We start from the raw sequence: 23,768 nt of genomic DNA, 5'->3' as shown, positions 1-23,768 counted from the left end.
TTCACAAGATATTTGTGGAGTGGTTGAAAAACGAGTTTTAATGACTCCAACCTTAGTGTATGTAAACTTCCGACTTCAACTGTAGGCTAGACCTACACAGTAAATCAAATAAGGAACCATGGATGGCACATGTATTTTGGGACAACATTAAACTTTGATACAACTCTCTCCCCGGCAACTGTCCATCCTTGAGCACTTCTCTTCTTGCTGCTGTTGCTCCGTCCAGCTTCGAATGCCTCGAGCGCTATTGGCCAAGTCAGAGAGGGGGGAGACAGACGAGGGAAATTCCTTCGTGGTGCTCAAATTTCGCCAATCTAATTTTCCTATCCTCCTTTGTCTCGGTCTGAACACTGACGTCTCTCCTATGGCCTTTGAGTCATCACCCGCTAACATGGTAAGTTTTTGGAAAAAGGATAACATTTTCGTTTTCATAAATACTCAAGTTTCTTCGGTTTTGTTTTGACTGTCAGGCCGTCACTGAAGCAACTGTCTTATTTGTGTTCTCTGCAGATGTTTCGAAGTGCCCTTTTATGTCTACTAGTCGCAGTCGTTTGCTGTCATGCCGAGGTAAATGCTTTTTATTATTTAGATGTAAAACAATATATACGCTCTAGAGGACGATTAGTCTGTTGACAAACGACTGTTTTCCTTTTTTTTTAATGTATACTTTTTCATTATTTGGCTAAAGTACATAATCCAACAGTAACGTGCTTGTCTGATTGGTCAATTTAACTTGGGACATTCTGATGTGTGTACGTTTTTATATAAATAACTAAACAGTAATTTAAAGAAGACAAAGAGTTTAGAAAAAGAAGGGGCAAAGCCTTGCACATCTGTCCAGCTTCAAAGGTGCAATGTCAACATTCACCAAACCAGTGCTTTTGAGTGCATTTTGTGTGTACATTATGTGCCAATGAAATAGCAGCCTATTCTAATTAGCTCCAGACCGACCGTCAGTATCTCTAGGAAAAGTCTTTATCACACATACTTGATATGTAATATATTTTAGAGAACATTAGAAGATAATTAATGTGCTTTCTGCCTTCCATTTACATCAAGCAAATCCTGATCACTGCTGTTGAATGTACTTCACTTCAGCATAGTTTTTTTAAAGTTTTTTTTTTTTTTGGGGGGGGGGGGGGTGTGTTTCACCCCTGTTTCCTGTAAACTACTTCTGATTGGTTGCCATGCAGGAACAGTTGTTCACAGTTGTTTGTAGAGGTGGCCACTTTGGTCATTGACCACCAGTGTAGTGTTGTTGACATGTTGGAGGCTCTGGCTAGGTTCATGGCACTTCTTAATGAACTGGTCTTGTGCTGTGATGGCCAGAGGGGTGATTGATGGTCTCAGAGAAAATAGACCAATATAACAGACAGTTGGGAAAGCCAATGAGGATTTTTTTTTTTGGTCACACCTCAACCACACACACACAAGCACTGCAGATAGGCAAGCGTGCACACCCACACACACATGCACAAACGTAGGCACGCACACACACACACACACACACACACACACACACACACACACACACACACACACACACACACACACACACACACACACACACACACACACACACACACACACACACACACACACACGCACACACACACACTACCAGTTCCCTGCAATGAAAGACTCCAGGTGTTTTTTTTTTACTATGTATTTGTGTGTGTTTTTTAAACCATCTTTCCCTGTTTAAACAGCTGTGAAATACACAGCTTGGCAGCTCTTAGGTGTTGACAAACGCAGATAACAGATGTGTCAGTCTTTTCATCTACAGCCCTGGGGCCACATCTTCTATATTTGGGATGTATGTGTGTGTGTGCCTGTGTGTGTCTATATCCTCATCTAGCTGCACATGTACACTGAGTCAGAGAACATGCCCTTAGACCTCAACATCCATAGACTGGCAGTCCTGACAAGGAAGAAAGAGGAAAAGTGATTGCTGTGTTCAATCATTTTGCTCTGTCTGTCTGGATTTTCCAGTTGTTGGTTTAGATTTCTAAAGGTTCATTTCAAAGCCAGCCTCCTTTCCTACCTGTTTCCCTACAGGTTATACTGTGGCGCAGACAGCAACGACAGTGTTGACTTTTTGAATACCATAGTAATGAATGAGTATCATTGAATGTGTTTTTTTTTAAACATGCTGCTCCAAGCAGAAACTAGGTAGTTGTTTCAGATGTCCTCATTTCAGTTGTAATCTGTTAGTGTGGACACGGACAGTCAACATGGTCTCAGCTGTGTACAGTTTGTCCTGCTTCATCCATGCCCTCCCAGGCCCTGTGAGTTCATTCACAGCCAGCCTGAGGGACTGAGTTATCCAACCCTGGACATGAACATGTAACAGCACTAGAGGAATACATGCCAAATCTGTCAAATTCAAATCTGTATTTGTGCAAAGGCCCTTGAAAAAGGATACCCAGCAGGGCCATTTTCTATAGATTTCAGAATGGAAAATCGATGTGTTGTTGGAAGTAGGGCATAGCTCCATAACCTTTGACTGTTGTCTGAAAGAAAAATAGCTTTAGGTACCAGCTACTGACTGGTAGCACAGTCCTTCTGTAATCTAAAAGCAAGCATTATAGGCAGTACCATGATGCCCATAATGGCCCATAAGAGCCAAGGTGGCTGTTTGTCCTTCACCAGACTGAATTTACTGCTGTATGTCCTTCGGGCCGGTCCTACACAGAAGGCCAGGGTTCATGGTTTAGGGGTCCGAGTGGAGCAGGCTGGGATCTGACAGGCATGTGTGATGGCTGAGGAGCCAGCTAAGCCTTAGACAATGAGGAGATCCAACTGCCTCTCTCTCTCTTTCCCTCCCTTCTTCCATCTTGTTTTGTGAACATGGTTATGGTGTGTGTGTGTGCGTGCGTGCGTGTATGTGGTTGTGGTTGACAGGCATGTGGTGTGGTGCAGTGCACCCATTCCCCTACTTCTGCCACCACTTCAGAGCCATCCTTAATGCCCTCAGTGGAAAGGCTTGTTTGCTCTCCTACACAGAGCAGCTTGTGAAGCTCATTAAGGGAAGGTTGATGTTTTTCACTGTGTTTTATGCCAGTTTAAGGTTTCCCCCCTCTCTTTCTTTATCTTTTGTCTCTGCTTTTTTTTTTCGCTCTCTCCCTGGCTGGCATGTTTCCCAGATTCATAGAGCGAGAGAAAAAAAAGGGAGGGAGAGAGAAGGAGACAGAGAGAAAACCAGACGATTTCTAGCCCTATTAGGGGGGCAATTAGTCTCAAAATGTGGTCTGGATGACTGAAGCTGTTGCCTGGACGGCTGATAAGGAACACAGCACAAATGAGTGCATAACCGCCAACTGATAAACACAACCTTGTAGTGCAGAAAGGCTATTTACAGCAAGGTTGTCTTGTATTTACACAATGGTCTATAACTGTTTATAACTGTGGCAGTTGATACGTCTATTAAGTGTGCTAGCTTGGCCCTCCTAAAGAGTGTGTGATTGGAACAGTGCTCTGCTTAAGAATGCATGCCTTTTCCTAGAGTGTGTCTCCTTCTCCTCCTCCTCTAAACATCTGTCAGCCATTAGCTCACCCTCTCCGCCTGCACAGAGCAACACAGGAACAAGCCTGTTCTGCCATGACACCACTCAGCATCAGCCAAGACTAGCCAGGAAGAGAGGGGGGGGGGGGGGGGGGATGAGTTATAGACAGAAAAATAAGAGATTGAGACAGGAGGGGGGAAAAAAGTGGGCGGGAGAGAGAGAGAGTGGGATGAAGAAGTGAGAAACAAGAGTGGGAGAGAGTGATATAGGCGATGAGAGTTAGTCGAGAGACTAGCCGGGAGAGAGGGTGGGAGGACGGGGGAGAGGAAGGGAGAAGAGGGGAGCTATACACAGTTAGGGGGAGAGGAGTTGAATGGACTGAGCTTCCCAAGGATTTATGGGAGATGGTATATACATGGCTTTTGGGTGGATGAGAGGAGCACTGTAATGGAACTCCATTCACCTAGCATGAGAACGAACTTGAAACAATAAGGCTATAGGCTGATTAGGCTGCTAGAGCCCGCCTTTTTGCTCATGACATCACCTTGGCTTTTATTGGTTCAAACAGCCTTTACGAACGAGACGCTCTATCTAAACCAATCACTTTTAATACGGTGAATGAATTAATGAAAGAATGCAGATGTGTAACCAATATTCAGACGTGTAAGAGGACATCTGGCCTGGGGTGGCCCAGCTGGGAGTGAAACTTTGTCTTTATTCAGACGTGTAACCAATATGACACGGCTAGCTAGTTAGCGGGGTGCGCTCTAATAGCGTTTCAATCGGTGACGTCACTCGCTCTGAGACCTTGAAGTAGTTGTTCCCCTTGCTCTGCAAGGGCCGGCTTTTGTGGAGCGATGGCTAACGATGCTTTGAGGGTGGCTGTCGTCGATGTGTGCAGAGGGTCTCTGGATCGAGCCCAGGTAGGGGCAAGGAGAGGGACGGAAGCTATGCTGTTACAGACGCAACTTCCAAGAAAATCTGTGAAAAGAAATGGAAAAAGAGGGAGAATCAGAAAGAGCATTTTCAAATAGAATTTGTATCAGAAGTTTTTAAACCACGGAATCGAGTTGTCAGTGCTCAGGTCGAATGTGTGAGTGGAGGAAAAGGATGTGAGTTCTTGGGTTAGAAAGCTGGCCTTTTTGGATGCTAGCCGAGGTGTGAGAGACCCTGGGAGGAATTGACTGCCCACCTTAACGCCCTCCTACCTCTGTAAAGCTTAATGTGAAAAAAACGCGTGATTTTTGTCCGAGCGGGACCCTCTGACGAAATGTTCAGGGAATCCCATGTTTTGATTTATTTATGCAAGCATTCTGCTTGTTGGGAACGCAAAACAAAAACAAGACAGTAGAACAAAACTCATTACCAGCTTTAGAAAGAACTGGGGTTCATTGCATAATGAAATATGTATGCGTTGACTCAATTCTCTTTGTCAGGTACCATTTCAGGGGGGCACAGCGACTATTATTAGTACCTATTGACCTATCTGATGCCTGAGTCAGGGTCTAAAACGGAGAGGTTAACAAGTCACACATGCCAAAGAATCACTTTGTGCTAGTGCCTTCTAATCCCGACGCTGTCTCGTAAGTAGTGACCGCAAAACCTGGGGTCTCATGAAGACAAAGTTTCACTCCCAGCTGGGCCACCTCAGGCCAGATGTCCTCTTACAAGCCAGGGTCACCTCCTCCGTGATCAGAGCCCTCTGACCCACCCCCCCTACCCCCCACAGCAGCTTACTTCCCAACATGGTGATGGTGTCACACACAGCTCAGACCCTTGCGCGTGCATGTGTATTAGGCCTGGGAATTCCCAGGGACCCCTCGACACGATATTATCACAACATCTATTGCGATTCTCACGATTCTAGATGTATTGCAATTCGATACTGTGATTTTATTGCGATTCGGTGTTCCAAACGTATTGCTCACCATCTGATGCAGACAAGAGACAGCCATGATGAAATGCATTTTTGATCAGTCATGGAAATGAAAGTGCTGAAAACAAATGGGCTCTGTATTTAGAAAGAAGACGGAGAACAAGCTATGGAGGAACGTTTTGGCGCAGGTACAGCAAACTAGTTCAAAATAATATTGCAATAGGATATGATAGGATATGATATATCGTCAAAATGAATATCCCGATATGCATTGTTTTTTTCACCCATCACTGAAATGTGTGTGCGCTCATGCATGGGTGAGAGCATTCCAGTGTGTGTGCAGGCTAAGCAGCAGTAGCTGGGCTGTGCAAGTGCTAAATGGGTCAGCACAGCTGGAGCCCGCAGCCATGGCTCTGGAAGTCAGAGGGTTTGTCTGGGTGAGCAGTCCCCCGAATCAGGCCTTTGACCTGGGCAGGAATGTCTGGTATGTGGGGTGAGCTCTCTCATTTGGGCCTGATCTGGGAGATAGAGGGAAAGAATGCTGTTCACTTTAGACACACTTATTAAGGCACAACTTAACAGATTGGTATTTTTTTTGTGTGTGTGTAGTTTAAACTAAAATCATGATCCTATGTAGATGGATGAGACAAGTTTGAAGTTGTTCTGCAATTACATGTAGTTCAAGTTATGTGCTGTATGGAACTGTCACACCCTGACCTTAGATATCTCTGTTTTTCTATATATTTTGGTTAGGTCAGGGTGTGACTAGGGTGGGTACTCTAGTTTTTGTATGTCTAGGGTTTTTGTATGTCTAGGGTTTTTGTATGTCTAAGGGTTTTTGTATGTCTAAGGGTTTTTGTATGTCGGAGGTTGGCCTGATATGGTTCCCAATCATAGACTGCTGTTTATCATTGTCTCTGATTGGGGATCATATTTAGGTAGCCATTTTCCTCATTTGTGTTGTGGAATCTTGTCTATGTATAGTTGCCTTAGTGCACATCAGTAGCTTCACGTTTCATTTGGTTGTTTGTTGTTTTGTTCAGTGAGTTTCGATTTATTAAAATGATGTGGAACTCTACTCACGCAATGCCTTGGTCCGATCCTTACGACGAACGTGACAGGAACGTAATTGCTGGAAAAATAAAGGATAATCAATGACTCAAGTAAAGGTGAAAGTCACCCAGTAAAATACTACTTAATTAAGAGTCAAAAAGTATTTGGTTTTAAGTATACTTAAGTATCAAAATAAATGTAATTCCAAAAACATACTTAAGTATCAACATTAAAAGTGTAAATCATTTAAAGTTCCTTATATTCGTTTTTTTTTACGGCTAGCCAGAGGCAACATTATTTTGGCTAACATGGCTATGCCCCGATTAGATGACAATGCCCCCATCCACGGGGCACGAGTGGTCACTGAATGGTTTGACGAGCATGAAAACAATGTAAACCATACACCATGGCTGTCTCAGTCAACATATCTAAACCCAATTGAACACTTATGGGAGATTTTGGATTGGCGCCTGACACAGCGTTTTCCACCACCGGCAACAAAACAACAAATGATGGAATTTCTCGTGGAAGAATGGTGTCGCATGCCTCCAATAGAGTTCCAGACCCTTGTAGAATTCATGCCGAGGACCTTTTAAACTGTTCTGGCTCTGTTCTGCTCTATTAAGATACTATGTTGGCAGTTGCTTGTATATTCTCTCTGCAGGGAGACAAGAGGCCTTTCTTTGCTGTTTGTCCTTCTGTTTAGATGTATAAGGCCCCCTTCCCCAATAGCCACAGACACAGCCTTACGTGAGACAAAAACAACATTTCCTCTACCTCCCATCTCGATTCTTTTTTTGGTCTGATTGCAAAGGACTAATGTGACTCATATGTTCAGTCCACTGTGGGCCCTCTGATTTGGGTCATGGTGAGTTATGAAGTATAGACATTACACACACTCCTCTTCTGGAAAGCACTTCTGAATGAAAGGTCTCAGCAGTCAGCCAGCTGGAAAGATTAGTCATAGAGTATAATCAGCCCCCACAGCCTTTTTCCTGGCTTTCAAAGAAAAGTATGACATTGGCAATTACATTTTATGTAAAGGGCTTTTGAAGCTTTGATGACGAAGGATCTTGAAGTTACACCTAGGGTGTGACTTTGGTTTGTTTCATTGAACGGTATCTTTCCATTACTCATCCAAAGTAGTCCATGCATACACACACACACACACACAGACACACACACAAACACACACACACACACGCACACACACGCACACACACAGAACAGAAAGGAGAGTCTTTTCGTCCAATATGACATCTTAATGACCTAAATACAGTAATAGTTTATTATAACTCAAACCCTCACATTGTTGTTTATCAACCAATTAGGAGGATGACAGTGAGTGACACGTCCTTTGTTTGAATCGAAGAAAACCATGTTCATTTGTTTTTGGGACTAGGTCTGTTTCTTGTCTACAGCTGGACGGTTGTGTAGAATTGTGCCCTCATTGTGTTTTGCTCACAGTCTGTCCACACTCACTTCCTGTGTTTGAGCCCTGCGGTTCTCTAGTAACTCTCTGTGTTGCTGGTATGAACCTCACCGAAACTCAGTGTTGGCCTTATAGCTCATTCTGTCTGTAAAATACCATTATCCAACACATATCCAATTAATGCACCTTTTGGTTGTCTGACAATGTATAGCCATTAGTCATAGTTTAGTGTAAGTTGTGGTCATCCCCACTACAGTACATCCCAAGTGATAACTCAATCATGGCGTTTTAGTCTTGGCCGCCATTGGAGAACACAGTTGCTCTCCTCACCCTGTGGAGTGGCCAAACCAGGCCCATGTTTGCTGTCTGTCTCTCTGCTAAAGTAATCACTGTTCCCTGTGTGTTCTTTCCTGCCTGGCCCCTTCTAGGCCTCTCCCTCCCAAAAAATCCAAAGCGGCTGTGAAATAAAGAGCAGAAACAGTTATACCTGTGTAGCCATTTTAACATCTTCCCCTGAGTCACCTCAGAAGGTGCTGGTGGAGCCAGAATATTTTTTATTGTGAAAGCCATGTAGGCAGTGTTGTGTAGAATTGTGTACCCGTTATGTTTTGCTCACAGTCCATTTACACTCACTTCCTCTGTTTGAGCCATATGGGCAAAGATGGTGGATAAATTAAGATAGTTCACTCAGGCCGTTTACCATTGGGGAAAGAATTGTCAGTCTCACATAGACACCAATGCAATAGCAGCTGGGTCTGGTCTAGTTAGTTCAGTGACTTTCATTGAACCCCAAAAAAAACTGGGGGAAAAAACAGCGATTGGGGGTGCCTTTTCCGTCTCTGTTATGGGTCTCCAGTAGCTCTCTGGATACACCAGAGAGGACGATGTGATGCGTGAGCATTTACTCTGCCCAAGATCTGTCCACGAAAAATAATACCAGAAATTGAGAGATTTTGGTATTAGGTCAATGAGAGAGTGTCGCATTTGGGTTTAACCGGAGATCATTTAGGTCATTTAGAAACAAAGTTCCTTGGATAACAGATGGAAGGCTCTCTCCCCAACTGATTGGTTCATCTAGCGCTATTAAAGCCATGATTGGTTTGGTATGCCCCTGACTTACAGCTTTCTTTTTTTCAGTGTCTTAACTTTGCCCTATAAAACAAGTTAGGATTGGATGGGAGAGTCACAGGTTGGACATGCTCCCAAATTCCTCATCTTGGCTCTGCAGGGGAATGTTTGCGCCCTCGTTTCCCTGAAGTGTCTTTCTTCTTGTTGTCTTCCACTCACGCTATCCATCTCCCTCTGGGCACACAGAGGGAGAAGTCAGTCCAGACCAGACACTCCAGCTGAGAATGCAGATCTGTGTGTGTGTTCAAGTGTGTGTGTGTGTGTGTGTGTGTGTGATGGGTGTACAGCTCCTCTGTTAGATAGCTCGAAGACGGAAGTATTTTTTTACCATCAGTTCTTGGCCTGTGGACCGACCCTGCCATAAGTCTTCATGTGGACTAATGAAAATAACATGCCTGAGACAGGAGGTCTCGGCCTGACCTGCATATCGTACAGTGTGTGTGTGTGTGTATGTCTGCGTGCTAGAGTGCGCACATACTGTACATGCCAGTGCGTGCATGTGTGGGTCAGGCCTAGGTTCAAATAGTATTCAAGAGAATTTCAAATGTTGGGTTTGATTGGGCTTGCCCAGCTCAATGGAACCAATAGAATCAAAAAACTGCAAACCCTCTTGATTGTTTCGCTGATGTATAAAAGGGTGATTGTGTCTCTATAAGGAGGGATATATATAGAGAGAGATTACACAAGGCTTCATATCGTGTGTCTGTGAAAATCTCACCACACACGCCAGCCAAGCAGTGACATACCAGCAGATACTTATGATTGTTACTAATCATGTCCTGTAATACTTAAGTAGGGCTGTGTGGCCTGGCAGGAAGAGTAGCTGTGGCTGTGTGGACCCTAATGGGGATCCTAATAAAATACCCCAAAATATCAATGGTGAGAGGTCGGGGGTCACAAGTCTCAGGCAGCTGGTGCTTTCTGACCCCCAGTCATGCCTGTCATATCTGTGACACCAGGCTACAGTCTATACATGGTCCCCCATTGGAACCCACTCATATATGCATCAAAAATATAATAACATATTGGTGCCATATGTAATATACACTACCGTTCAAAAGTTTGGGGTCACTTAGAGATGTCCTTGTTTTCCGTGAAAACATACATGAAATGAGTTGCAAAATGAATAGCAAATATAGTCAAGACGTTGACAAGGTTATAGATAATGATTTTTCATTTAAATAATAAATGTGTCCTTCAAACTTTGCTTTCGTCAAAGAATCCTCCGTTTGCAGCAATTACAGCCTTGCAGACCTTTGCGATTCTAGTTGTCAATTTGTTGAGGTAATCTGAAGAGATTTCACTCCATGCGTCCTGAAGCACCTCAAACAAGTTGGATTGGCTTGATGGGCACTTCTTACGTACCATACGGTCAAGCTGCTCCCACAACAGCTCAATAGGGCTGAGATTCAGTGACTGTGCTGGCCACTCCATTATAGACAGAATACCAGTGGATTGCTTCTTCCCTAAATAATTCTTGCATAGTTTCATAGTTTGGAGCTGTGCTTTGGGTCATTGTCCTGTTGTAAGAGGAAATTGGCTCCAATTAAGCGCCGTCCACAGGGTATGGCATGGCATTGCAAAATGGAGTGATAGCCTTCCTTTTTCAATATTCCTTTTACCCTGTACACATCTCCCACTTTACCACCACCACAGCACCCCCAGACCACCACATTGCCTCCACCATGTTTGACAGATGGCGTCAAGCACTCCTCCAGCATCTTTTCATTTTTTCTGTATCTCACGAATGTTCTTCTTTAGGATCCGAACACCTCAAACTTAGATTTGTCTGTCCATAACACTTTTTTACAATATTCCTCTGTCCAGTATCTGTGTTATTTTGCCCATCTTAATCATTTATTTTTATTGTCCAGTCTGAGAAATGGCTTTTTCGTTGCAACTCTGCCTAGAAGACCAGCATTCCGGAGTCGCCTCTTCACTGTTGACGTTGAGACTGGTGTTTTGCTGGTACTATTTAATGAAGCTGCCAGTTGAGGACTTGTTAGGTGTTGGTTTCTCTAACGACACACTCTAATGTACTTGTCCTCTTGCTCAGTTGTGCAAGTGGTCTCCCACTCTTTCTTTTCTGGTTAGGGCCAGTTTGCGCTGTTCTGTGAAGGGAGTAGTACAGAGAATTGTACGAGATCTTCAGTTTCTTGGCAATTTTTCGCATGGAATAGCCTTAATTTCTCAGAACAAGGATAGACTGATGGGTTTCAGAAGAAAGTTCTTTGTTTATGGCCATTTTGAGCCTGTAAACCCACAAATGCAGATGCTCCAGATACTCAACTAGTCTTAAGAGGGCCAGTTTTATTGCTTCTTTAATCAGAACAATAGTTTTCAGCTGTGTTAACATAATTGCAAAAGGGTTTTCTAATGATCAATTAGCCTTTTAAAATGATAAACTTGGATTAGCTAACACAATGTTCCATTGGAACACAAGAGTAATGGTTGTTGATAATGGGCCTCTGTACGCCTATGTAGATATTCCATTTTAAAAATCAGCCATTTCCAGCTACAATAGTCATTAACAATGTCTACACTGTATTTTTGATGAATTTTATGTTATTTTAATGGACAAAAAATGTGCTTTTCTTTCAAAAACAAGGACATTTCTAAGTTACCCCAAACTTTTGAACGGTAGTGTATGTGTGGGTTTGTTTGTGTTCTTCAGTCACCTGGACACTCCATGACATATTGGTCCAGTGTCTGTCTGTCTACCATCTGCCCTATAAAATTGTGGGTGTCTTTTGTCTGACTGCGTTGGCTGAGAGAACATGTGTCACTATGCGTGTGGGAGGGCATTTGCCGAAACATTGTTATGCTAAAGTCACTGTGGCTTAGCGGCCCTCGCTGTGAATGAAAGGTCACAGGTCAACGGGCTGTTCAGACTTCCATCTGAAACTGAGGGTCTGGATAGCAGTCTGGGGGACTTAGATAGCAGACAAAAGGGCAACACACTTCTCTCTCTCAATGTTGTTGTGTATGTGTTTGAGTGTAGAAATCGATATATATTGAAATTACATAGTGTTTCTTAAAATGTAACATACTGTTTATCAAGACATCTGAAACAGAACGTAATTATAAGGGCGTAATTATAAGGTGAGACCCAAATGCAGACACAGGAGGCAGATGGTGGAGCTCCGATATTTATTATAACAAAGGGAGTAGGCAAAGGCAGGGGGGACAGTTCATCAACCAGGTCAGAGTCCAAACCGTACCAGACGATAGGCAGTCTCGAGGTCAGGCCAGGCAGGGGTCAAAAACCAGGTCCGAGTCCAAAAACAGTACAAGGGGATAGGCAGGCTGGTAGTCAGAACAGGCAGAGTGGTCAGGCAGGCGGGTTCGGAGTCAGGACAGGCAAGGGTCGAAACCAGGAGGACTAGAAACAAACAGAGACTGGGGAATAATAGGAGCAAGTAAAACCGCTGGTTAACTTTGCAAACAAGATAAACTGGCACAGGGAGACAGGAAACACAGGGATATATACACCGGGATATAATAAGCGACACCTGGAGGGGGTGGAGACAATCACAAGGACAGGTGAACCAGATCAGGGTGTTACAGTAATGGTATACACATTAGAAAACCCTACTGCTAGGAAGTGAAGGCCATTTCACCATCTAGTGACAGCCTTCATGAATGCGTACTGTCTGTCTGTCTGTCTGTCTGTCTGTCTGTCTGTCTGTCTGTCTGTCATTTTGTCAGGCTATCTGTCTGTCTGTCTGTCTGTCTGTCTGTCTGTCTGTCTGTCTGTCTGTCTGTCTGTCTGTCTGTCTGTCTGTCTGTCTATCTATCTATCTCATACACCAGTGAGTAAATTGTGGTCACTTACTTGTGATCACAGCAGAAAATTATCAATCTCAGTAACATTATATTATTTTATTGATTTAATTGTGCAGTCTTTACAAATACAATGTTATCTGACTCAAGCCAAGTAGACCTGGTTCTAGTAAAATCACCCGTTTTCTAAATCTAACATAACTGAAGAATTGTATAGTAATGCATATTGTTCAAATAAACCTAAAATGATTGCATTCCAGTCAAATGTTATACCTGTAAATCTAGCTATTTTAGTCAACACTAGATGGCGATGGCCACCTTCAATGAGATCGCTCTGTAGTTTACTTACGGCAGTAAAGAAGGACCCTTCCTTTATTACTTATTACTGTTAATTCTTTGGAATTTCCTTAGTGTTTCCTTGTATTTTTCTGATCGTGTAGATTAGAAGAATGCATTTAAGAAGTGGCATGTAATCTCAATGTCTTTGCGGGAGGAGATGTTCATTTTGTATTTACGGACATCATCACACAAGTAGAAGGCATCAGATGTATAATCTCCCATGTCTTCTGTGTCTCTGTGTCCCTGTAGGAGGGGAAGAGCAAGTCCAAGGTGTGTGCCAATGTATTCTGTGGGGCTGGCAGGGAGTGTGCTGTGACAGAGAAAGGGGAACCTTCCTGCCTGTGCATCGAGGTGAGTCTTAGCCTATACACACACACACACACACACGCAGGCGTGCATGCGCTCACACAAACACATACACACATACTCGCATGCATGCATGCACGCATGCATACACACTCCTGGCAAAGACCAAAGGTCTCACTGCACAGATTGAAAATGGGTGTGCTCTCTCTCTGTCTTCAGCAATGCAAACCTCACAAGCGCTCTGTGTGTGGCAGTAATGGTAAGACGTACCGCAACCACTGTGAGCTCCACCGCGACGCCTGCCTGACCGGCCTCAAGATCCAGGTGTACCACGACGGACACTGTGAAGGTAGGGGACCCTGAAAAGAATCCCCGGGTTGTCTTAAGGCATAGAAATATATTTCTAGAATGGACAAAGCCCCTCAGACCATGCACATTTCAATGAAACACATATGTACACTCAATATGACTGCTGGTCTTCCCATCACAGAGCATTACCTTGAATTGAAAGTCTGTTCTGGGAGTTCTATTTCTGTGTTCCAAGGAACATTCTGCAATAAAGAGGAGATTAAGCGAAGTGCTTGCAGTTGTTTTGATTGTGTTGTGATTTCTTTCAGAGAAAAAGACAGACAAAGCTGTTGCTGCTAGCCCAAGTAAGTATCCTGCCTACTATCCTGTTGACCTAAATGACTAATGATAATAAATACAATCCACCTGTGTGTAATCAAGTCTCCGTATAAATGCACCTGCACTGTGATAGTCTCAGAGGTCCGTTAAAAGCGCAGAGAGCATCATGAAGAACAAGGAACACACCAGGCAGGTCCGAGATACTGTTGTGAAGAAGTTTAAAGCCGGATTTGGATACAAAAATATTTCCCAAGCTTTAAACATCCCAAGGAGCACTGTGCAAGCGATAATATTGAAATGGAAGGAGTATCAGACCACTGCAAATCTACCAAGATCTGGCCGTCCCTCTAAACTTTCAGCTCATACAAGGAGAAGACTGATCAGAGATGCAGCCAAGAGACCCATGATCACTCTGGATGAACTGCAGAGATCTACAGCTGAGGTGGGAGACTCTGTCCATAGGACAACAATCGGTCGTATATTGCACAAATCTGGCCTTTATGGAAGAGTGGCAAGAAGAAAGACATTTCTTAAAGATATCCATAAAAAGTGTCGTTTAAAGTTTGCCACAAGCCACCTGGGAGACACACCAAACATGTGGAAGAAGGTGCTCTGGTCAGATGAAACCAAAATTGAACTTTTTGGCAACAATGCAAAACGTTATGTTTGGCGTAAAAGCAACACAGCTGAACACACCATCCCCACTGTCAAACATGGTGGTGGCAGCATCATGGTTTGGGCCTGCTTTTCTTCAGCAGGGACAGGGAAGATGGTTAAAATTGATGGGAAGATGGATGGAGCCAAATACAGGACCATTCTGGAAGAAAACCTGATGGAGTCTGCAAAAGACCTGAGACTGGGACGGAGATTTGTCTTCCAACAAGACAATGATCCAAAACATAAAGCAAAATCTACAATGGAATGGTTCAAAAATAAACATATCCAGGTGTTAGAATGGCCAAGTCAAAGTCCAGACCTGAATCCAATCGAGAATCTGTGGAAAAAACTGAAAACTGCTGTTCACAAATGCTCTCCATCCAACCTCACTGAGCTCGAGCTGTTTTGCAAGGAGGAATGGGAAAAAATGTCAGTCTCTCGATGTGCAAAACTGATAGAGCCATACCCCAAGCGACTTACAGCTGTAATCGCAGCAAAAGGTGGCGCTACAAAGTATTAACTTAAGGGGGCTGAATAATTTTGCACGCCCAATCTTTCAGTGTTTGATTTGTTAAAAAAGTTTGAAATATCCAATAAATGTCGTTCCACTTCATGATTGTGTCCCACTTGTTGTTGATTCTTCACAAAAAAAGACAGTTTTATATCTTTATGTTTGAAGCCTGAAATGTGGCAAAAGGTCGCAAAGTTCAAGGGGGCCGAATACTTTCGCAAGGCACTGTATATCCCAGAACACACAGTTGAATTTGTTTTGGTAAGGAAGAGTGACATAAAATGTACATATATTGCATGTTCCATTCCACAGCAATGGAAATGTGTGCAGTTTATGCTTACTGTACTATGTATCACTATAAAATGTTGCTGTAAAGTAGTTACATAGATATATGTTTTACCTGTACATACTGGTACCGTAGCTCCTTAACTCTGTCCTCATTCCTTTGGAATGGTACACGGTACAGCTGTTTCATACTCATCTGGTTTCTATGCAGCACCCTGTCGATGGTTGAGATGCTAACCGTATGGATGTTTTCAAAGACATTGTTGTCTTCTATAATGGTCCTTTGTATTTCCCTGAGTCTCATGGCATTGTTTACTCGGACCATGGTGCAAATAGCCTCCCCCTGTTGAGGTGTGAAAAGGCGTCCTCTGCCACCGGTTTGAGGTAATCTTGCAGTCCTATGTGGGGAAATACAGTGATGCATCGCACACTTTCACATAGTCAAAAACTATGCGAACACACATTTTACTGTAAAACATACAGGTGGGTGCATGCATGTAAGGTGCAGTATGTATCTGTATAGAGTATATTTCTGTATGCTGTGAAATACAAGTGGACTACTGTAATATGAAGCATTGTAGGAAGTATACAGTATACTGCTTATATACAGTAACAGTGCACTGTACATTGGTGGACATACCTGTTCTCTCTTCGAAACGTTTGAACTATTGAGGACACGGTTGATCTCCCAATATTCGGCTGCACCCTTCGACCCGTCTCAGCCATTGTAAGGCCATGATTGACAACATGGTCTACAATAGTGGCCCTTATGTCATCAGATATGCGCCTATGTCCTCTTCTGTCTCTTCCTCTGTTTTGCCTTCCACCACGCATCCTTGCTCCTCTTCCTCCTCCTCTTGGCTGTTGACCCTGTTCGTTTCCTGGTCCATCCATTATTGGAAAATTGCAACTCTGTGTTGTGGTCTGTCTATATATGCTTGCCGATTGATTCTTCATGAGATGCAACTTTGAGCAATTTAGACAACTGGTTGATTGTTGGTTGAACTAACACTTTACATTCCTTCATGAGTGAGGGTCAATTTCACCTGCACGATTCATCAATTCACGTTTTTGTACAAAAGGTCTAATAGAAAGGTGTAAAACTATGCTTGACAGTTAATGACAAATAGTTCAACAATTTTGCATGTAATGGCTTATGCAAGGAACTAATGACTAGATGTTTTGAGGGGTAAGACTATTCAACAGAGAACCATCTACTACATTTTGATCAACATGACATGAGCAATTGATAATGTGGAAAAAAGCTGACACCTGTTCAAAAGGAATAAGAAATTGCTTTAATGATGTGCACAAGTGCCTCGACGATTTGGAATTTGTACAAGTAGTGTCAAGAATTGCACTTTTGATCTAAGAAATGCACCAAAGCGACTGAGAAAAACTGTAATAATAGCAGTATGTTCATTTCATACTATCCTTACATGCACTGTGGAAGATACACTGTTGGATATTCCTTTACACTTTCACACGACAGCTATGTGCTCAAGGGAGACACACACACATACACACTCACAACCAGCCCCCCCCAACACACACACACACACACACTCACAACCAGCCCCCCCAACACACACACACACCACACACACACACACACACACACAAACAGCAGTACTCTCACATATTTAGTTCCAGTAAAAACACGCGGTAAATATTAGCGAGTCTGTATAGTCATTCAGCTGTCTGCAGTACTGACCCTCTCTACTCTCTCCCTCTCTGCCTGTGTAGTCGTGTGCTACCTGGCCAACAGGAACGAGTTGCGCAGCCGGGTCATCCAGTGGCTGCAGAATGAGGTGGTCCCTGACGGCTGGTTCGCCAAGGGCTCCAACTTCTCCGACACCCTGCTCAAGTACTTCAAGGTAGGTCGGACTTGTGCGTGTTTGTGGGGTTGGGTGGGTGGATAGGTGTGGGTGTGTGTGTGTGGTTGTGGGCCCAGTGTGTGTGTGTGTGTGTGTGTGTGTGTGTGTGTGTGTGTGTGTGTGCGTGCCTACGTTTGTGCATGTGTGTGTGGGTGTGCACGCTTGCCTATCTGCAGTGCTTGTGTGTGTGTGGTTGAGGTGTGACCAAAAACAAAAATCCTCATTGGCTTTCCTAACTGTCTGTTATATTGGTCTATTTTCTCTGAGACCATCAATCACCCCTCTGGCCATCACAGCACAAGACCAGTTCATTAAGAAGTGCCATGAACCTAGCCAGAGCCTCCAACATGTCAACAACACTACACTGGTGGTCAATGACCAAAGTGGCCACCTCTACAAACAACTGTGAACAACTGTTCCTGCATGGCAACCAATCAAAAGTCGTTTACAGGAAACAGGGGTGAAACACCCCCCCCCCCCCCCCCCCCCCCCCCCCCTGTGTGTGTGTGTGTGTGTGTGTGGTTGTGGGCCCAGTGTGTGTGTGTGTGGGGAGAGGTAATGATACTTTCATAGTTTAACTATTGCTGTAAAATCATGGAAAAACTGCAGGGGAAAGTACCGCTCACATTATTTAAAGTGGAATGGAGTATTTATTTCTAGTAAAGTACTTCTAGAAAGTCCTCCTCTGTCCTCACCTTAATAAAACGGCTAAGATTACAATCCGTTAGCATGTATGGACTACTTAATGACTCCGTAAGCAGCAGAATGATACATTTCACTTGCAGCAGCTCTACTGAGACAGAATCTGTTGAAAGTTCACCGAGTTCTCCCCCTCTGTCAGTTCGTTTGTTCTGTGGGCCAAGCTTCACAGCATAGAAAAGGCCCCACAGCAAGAACAGACTGTTTAACATTCTTCCCACTGCCCAGCACTTGAACACATAACAGCAGTTATGCAACAGCTCTCCTGCTCTGTCCCCCCAAAGAGTCAATATCATCTCCCACTGTTTGCCTGTGTGGTTAACACTTCTCACAGAAAGCCCATAGAGCTCTGATGGTCATCTCCACCATTTATTTTCATACTCAATACAGCAAAAATAATCATACTAAAGAGTGGTGGAACTGTACTCCTTTAATGAAGAAAAAAAAAACACATCTACTGCATCCTCATAGGCTCAAAATAAAATGAATGAATGAATATTCCTACAGGACTATGACAATGGAGACTCCCAGCTGGATTCCACTGAGTTCCTTAAGTTCCTCCAGCACAACGAAACAGCCATCAACATTACCTCATATGCTGACGAGGAGAACAACCGCCTGCTCAGGTGAGCCCCCACCACTGGCCCAGAGTCAGTAGCGCACAGCTGTCACTCGTCACAGACCAGCTCAGATGAGCTGCGCCCACTGGTCGATTCTCACTGAGCCCAGACCATAATTGGGTAACACTTCACGTAAAGCCTGCAGGTATAATGCATTCTAAAGTTATTGATAATGAACTGTAAGTCATGAGCAAGTAGTGTTACTTACTGACATTTGCTTAGTGCAGTGCATTCACGTCAAGTAGTAGCAACACCATGATTGTTTGTCTCTCAACATATTGGTATCTCGGTGTATTTCTGTGTTGAATAAGAGTACTTACTAAAAAGACTAGTGACTGTAACCTTGCCGTCATTGTTTTCAATTGCTGCTTGAAGAGAAGAGAAGCTATCTCCACCAACACCTGCTCATATTGTGAGTGGGGCCCAGCACTTATTGAGCTCCCTAAGCAAATGAACAGGGTTTTAATTTCCAGCACCTAACCAGGGACTTAACTTCAAAATAAGTTAAATATCAATTTTTCTGGGACTAACACTAATTGAATTCAATACATGGAGTACATGGAGTAATTGAAAGCAATGGAAAGGCCACGATGAAGCCACTGCTTGCACTGCTAATACTGTAGGTATTTGATTGAGTTCTTTCAGTGAATCGGTTATTGCCATATTGATATAAAACTACCTGTATAATATACATCAATATATGCTAATCACATTCTGTAGAATCCAGTTGTTCAGTTCTTGCCCTTATCAAAGTTTTCTAACTCTGATGTTGAACTGTTCAGTTGTCCGTGTCTAATCACCCTGCTGCACCTTTGCAGCCATGGTGAGTGTTCTGTAGATTTCTACAGTTGTGACTGTATGGAATCGTCAAAGAATGTAATTGATAAGACTAGGATGAGTGATGTAGATTTATTATATCACAGTTGTTTACATGGTGACCTCGAGACAGGGTGTACGGGGGCAGGGTTGGGGTAGGGGGATGGGTGATTTGGTGGGGCTGAAAGTGCTGTTTTGGCAGTTCTGTTATGGTGAGGCGGCTTGTTTTGATGGAAAGTGGTGGTGGGTGTGGGTGGCAATGGGGCTCAGTGGCACAACACTGGCTGTCCCGTGGGACCATACTCTTCTCCCATGCATCATGGGTCTGGGAGCGAGCGCAGAGAGCGGCACGGGGATTTGGGCAGTATCAACTCTCATTCATGTGTGGAACCTTCCTCCCAATGTGTGTCGGCTGGCTATCTGGGGTCATCTGTGAGATAGACCAGAGTTAAAGGGCAGCTGGACTGGCATTAGCCTGATCCCAGATCTGTTTGTGCTGTCTTGCCAACTCCTGTGGTCATTGTCATTCCAATGTTTTAGTTTCAAAAGATGCCAAAAACAAAATAGTGAGGCATGGTTTGGTTTCGGCGTGGTTTGTTTTAGGCCCAGTCTAAGGAACATTGAGGAACATTTACAGTGCATTCGGAAAGTAGTCAGAACCCTTCCCTTTTTCCACATTTTGTTATGTTACAACCTTATTCTAAAATGACTTTGGGAAGCATTGGAGTCGACATGGGCCAGCAACCATGTGGAATGCATTCGACACCTTGTAGAGTCTATTCCCTGACGAATTAAGGCTGTTCTGAGGGCAAAAGGGGATGGGTTGCAATGTTTTGTCAACGCAGTGTATATACATTAGCTCCAGTGAAATGAGGGTAACAGTAGTCTGTTTTACTCTATTTCCCTCCTGTGTCTTATTGGCCCTATTGTTAATTCCCACACCTCTCCTGTTGGTCACTAGGAGCCTGTGTGTGGATGCCCTCATCGAGCTCTCAGATGAGAACACGGACTGGAAGTTGAGCTTCGATGAGTTCCTAAACTGCTTCAAGCCTGGCTTCAACCCACCAGAGAGAAGTAAGACTTACACCATATACAGTATCTTCCTGGTATGTTTTTTTATGTCCAATGTTCAAACCTTACGTTTTTTTTTTAATGTGATTTGATTGTTAGACCCTTTTAAAAACACACCAAAAAGACACGTTCATAAATAAAATACTGCTACCAAAGAAAATATACATGAAGATGTCCAGAAACTGCTTCTCCAATCAAAATCACAGATTACGCTTGTAGGCGATGTCATGGCCGCGTTAGCTACCTAAGGTCATGCGCAGAAACACATCATCGGGTCTAACGATGTGCAGGTCGTCAAATCAAAAGCATTCCTTCGATATAAAGTTGTTTTTGACGAAAATGAAAACGTGTCAGTTTGTCACTTGCACAAAGTTGTAGTAATTACATGTTCTGCTTCCAACATTGGCTCGAATCTACTGTAGGTTGTGCCTATAGATTTAAAGAAAATGTACAAATAAAGAAGAATTTTCTCCTACTGATTTCCCAAAACCTGGTCTGGTCCGTTGAGACTGCTTCGCAAGGCGCTCCCGAACGTATTGACCACTTTCATTTCTGGGTTTGAAAACTGTTACTGATCAACATGTCCATTAACTTCCTGTTATCCACTTCCTGCTTCCTGTAGAGTGTGCCCTGGAGGATGAGACCTATGAGGACGGGGCCGAGACTCAGGTGGAATGTAACCGCTGTGTCTGTGCCTGTGGGAACTGGGTCTGCACAGCTGTGACCTGCGAAGGTGAGACTAGCTGTCTCACACCTGCCGTTATAGTAGGCCTTTACTTATCTGGGTCATAGTGTGAGGGGATTTTGAGTTAAGATTAGTTATGTTCTTTCTCTCTCACTCTCTCTATTTATGTCTGACTCTTCCCTCGCTTTATCTCCTTCTTTGTTGCTCTCTATCTCTGTCCATATTGGCTTGTGTCTCGCTTCCTCTGTCCTCCCTCCTCTCTTTATCTTTCTCTCTCTCTTTTTCTCTCTCTCTCTCTATTCCTCTCTCCCTCCCTGCAGGCACAGATAAGATGCCTGCTGTGGAGAAGACTGAAGGTGCTGACCAGGAGATGACAGAGGAGGAGTGGACACGGAGAGTGGCTGAGCTCAACAAACATCAGGTTAGTCTGGCACCATGAACAGCACATGACGTTTCACTGCTACTTGATCAAGGGGCAATCTGCAGTTGCTACATCAATTTTTGGACTTAGAAATGAATGATATGTACCCATTGATTCTTAAAGAGTATAGTTTGTAAATGCCTCATGAACTTAGTTCAACTGTCACATTCCATCCGAACCCAACATATAAGCTTGTTTTACTCCAATGTTTGTGTAAGCAAAGTAAATGTAAACAAACATTGTATAGCCTTAAAACATGGTTAAAACTATAATTCTGATATCATGGATGGTCGGTCCTTACATCCATAGCTCTGTCTGTGAATTTGAGAGTGGTTACAGTACATTTCTCCAGCCAATCCCTCAGCTTTTAACCGAAACACTTGAGAAGTGTTCTTGTTTCAATTGTGGATTGCCCCTTTAAGTAACAGTATAGGTCAATGAGGCTGTGTACTTATACAACACACACACCTGTACTTAGAACTTTATGAGTCAATTACTGTCATAATCAGAGCCGATATTTGTCATAGTTTACATGCCCATGCTTCTAGGAATGTCACACTTTTTGGCTGCATCTTTACTGTACATCAGACATAGGTTTTGCTTTCTTTTTAGTACTAGGCACATTTGATTGAGCCTGCCTGAGGTGCCAGATGGGCGGGGTTTGCACATTTGGGACTATTTCATTGGTTCCATTGTGTCAGGCAAGCTCAATCAAGAGCGGCTAATGTATTTTAAAGGGGGGAAAACGATATGAACCCATGCTGTGTACACTGTGTATCATAACGGTACTTGTACTACAGTAGCCAATAATCTTGTTCCTTTAACTCTTGTTAGGAAACTGTGGAGAAGATGAAAGTGAGCACTAAGGACATTTAAGAGAGAGAGAGAGAGAGAGAGAGAGAGCCCTCCTTCAGTCCCACCATCAACAATCACTATCTGGCTGAGGCTTTGGAGCTTGTACTGTTGCTAAAGAAATGCATCACTTGTTTTTAGTTTTTATATTTTACAATGTGAATTATTGAGATTTTTTAAAAATGTACCAATGTCTATTATAATATTATTGTGTATAGGGGAGACTAGTTGAAGTGTGTGTACCTACAAACACAGTACTGTTATCCTATTTGAGTAACACTCCCAAGCCTTGGTAAAAATCCCCATCACCTAGTGGTGGGTTAATATTTGTATTCATTTTAGTTCATTTGTTGTTTTCGTTGTTGTTTCTGTCAGTCAAATTAGCTCATCTGTAGAGAAGAGAAGAGTGTGGGAATTGGAGCTATAAAGAAAGCACAGTTGTAAAGAACTACTTTTCGCAGAAAATGACTTCACAGTTGCCACGACACACACCAACCACATCACAGAGGACAAGCGATTCGGCGAGAAAGCCTTATCAGATACATTGACCTTACAGGGTACTATTCCAGACACCTGAGTATTTTACAGGGCCAGTAAATCACATGAAAGATGAACACATGGCTCAGTTGTAAATGTACCTGAATACCATTGTAAATCCATCAACAGTGTGATTACACTTTCCTGGCAGTATAACTACTCATATCATATCTGTGATATATACAGTAAAACCCACTGACCCATAACATCTGATGGTGCCAGGGTTCAATCTGTTAGGAAAAGGAAAATGAAGAGTGTCCGCACTGTCTTAGACAAGAACATGTATTCCATCTCTATTTTCTTGTCTATGCACCAACAATATGACAAGAATCTATGATTAGATGTGTGCAGGGTTTCCTGCTTTTTCAAGGTAAAGTGATGATTCTAGGGTTCAATCTGTAGGCTACATGTCTACACTGATGAGGTAATGCTGTCCATCTATTTACAAATGGTTTTTCTATCATAGGGTTGTAGAGTTATTACACCATAAAATGAATCTAATGCCAAAACACTAGCCTGGATACTTGTTCGGATTGTGAAGTGAAACTGAAGAATTCAGTATGGATCCAGGCTACCAAAACACAGATGGTAGTGACAGTACTGTATTGCTAGGAGAGTTTGTGATAACGCCTGTGTCTCTTCAAACCCAGCAATAAAGATGATCAATTGTAGAATGTTCAGGGGGAA

At 43.3% G+C, this 23,768-nt stretch overlaps 1 protein-coding gene across 1 annotated transcript; it reads left to right on the top strand.

Moving 5' to 3' along the window:
* The first annotated feature begins 218 nt into the window (after window positions 1-218).
* Window positions 219-22,719, top strand: LOC139373264 (follistatin-related protein 1-like). The gene is made up of 11 exons (XM_071113578.1): window positions 219-394; window positions 511-567; window positions 13,367-13,468; window positions 13,643-13,772; window positions 14,041-14,076; window positions 17,250-17,380; window positions 18,587-18,705; window positions 20,477-20,589; window positions 21,209-21,319; window positions 21,592-21,692; window positions 22,527-22,719. The coding sequence occupies exons 1-11, from the start codon at window positions 233-235 to the stop codon at window positions 22,566-22,568; spliced, it is 1,104 nt and encodes a 367-aa protein (XP_070969679.1). The 5' UTR covers window positions 219-232; the 3' UTR covers window positions 22,569-22,719.
* Window positions 22,720-23,768: the final 1,049 nt, after the last annotated feature.

Source organism: Oncorhynchus clarkii, chromosome 18 (assembly GCF_045791955.1).
Source record: "Oncorhynchus clarkii lewisi isolate Uvic-CL-2024 chromosome 18, UVic_Ocla_1.0, whole genome shotgun sequence".
In the NCBI taxonomy this organism is placed as follows: Eukaryota; Metazoa; Chordata; class Actinopteri; order Salmoniformes; family Salmonidae; genus Oncorhynchus; species Oncorhynchus clarkii.
The sequence above is the reverse complement of the archived record's forward strand: the minus strand, read 5'-3'. Positions and strand labels throughout refer to the sequence as shown.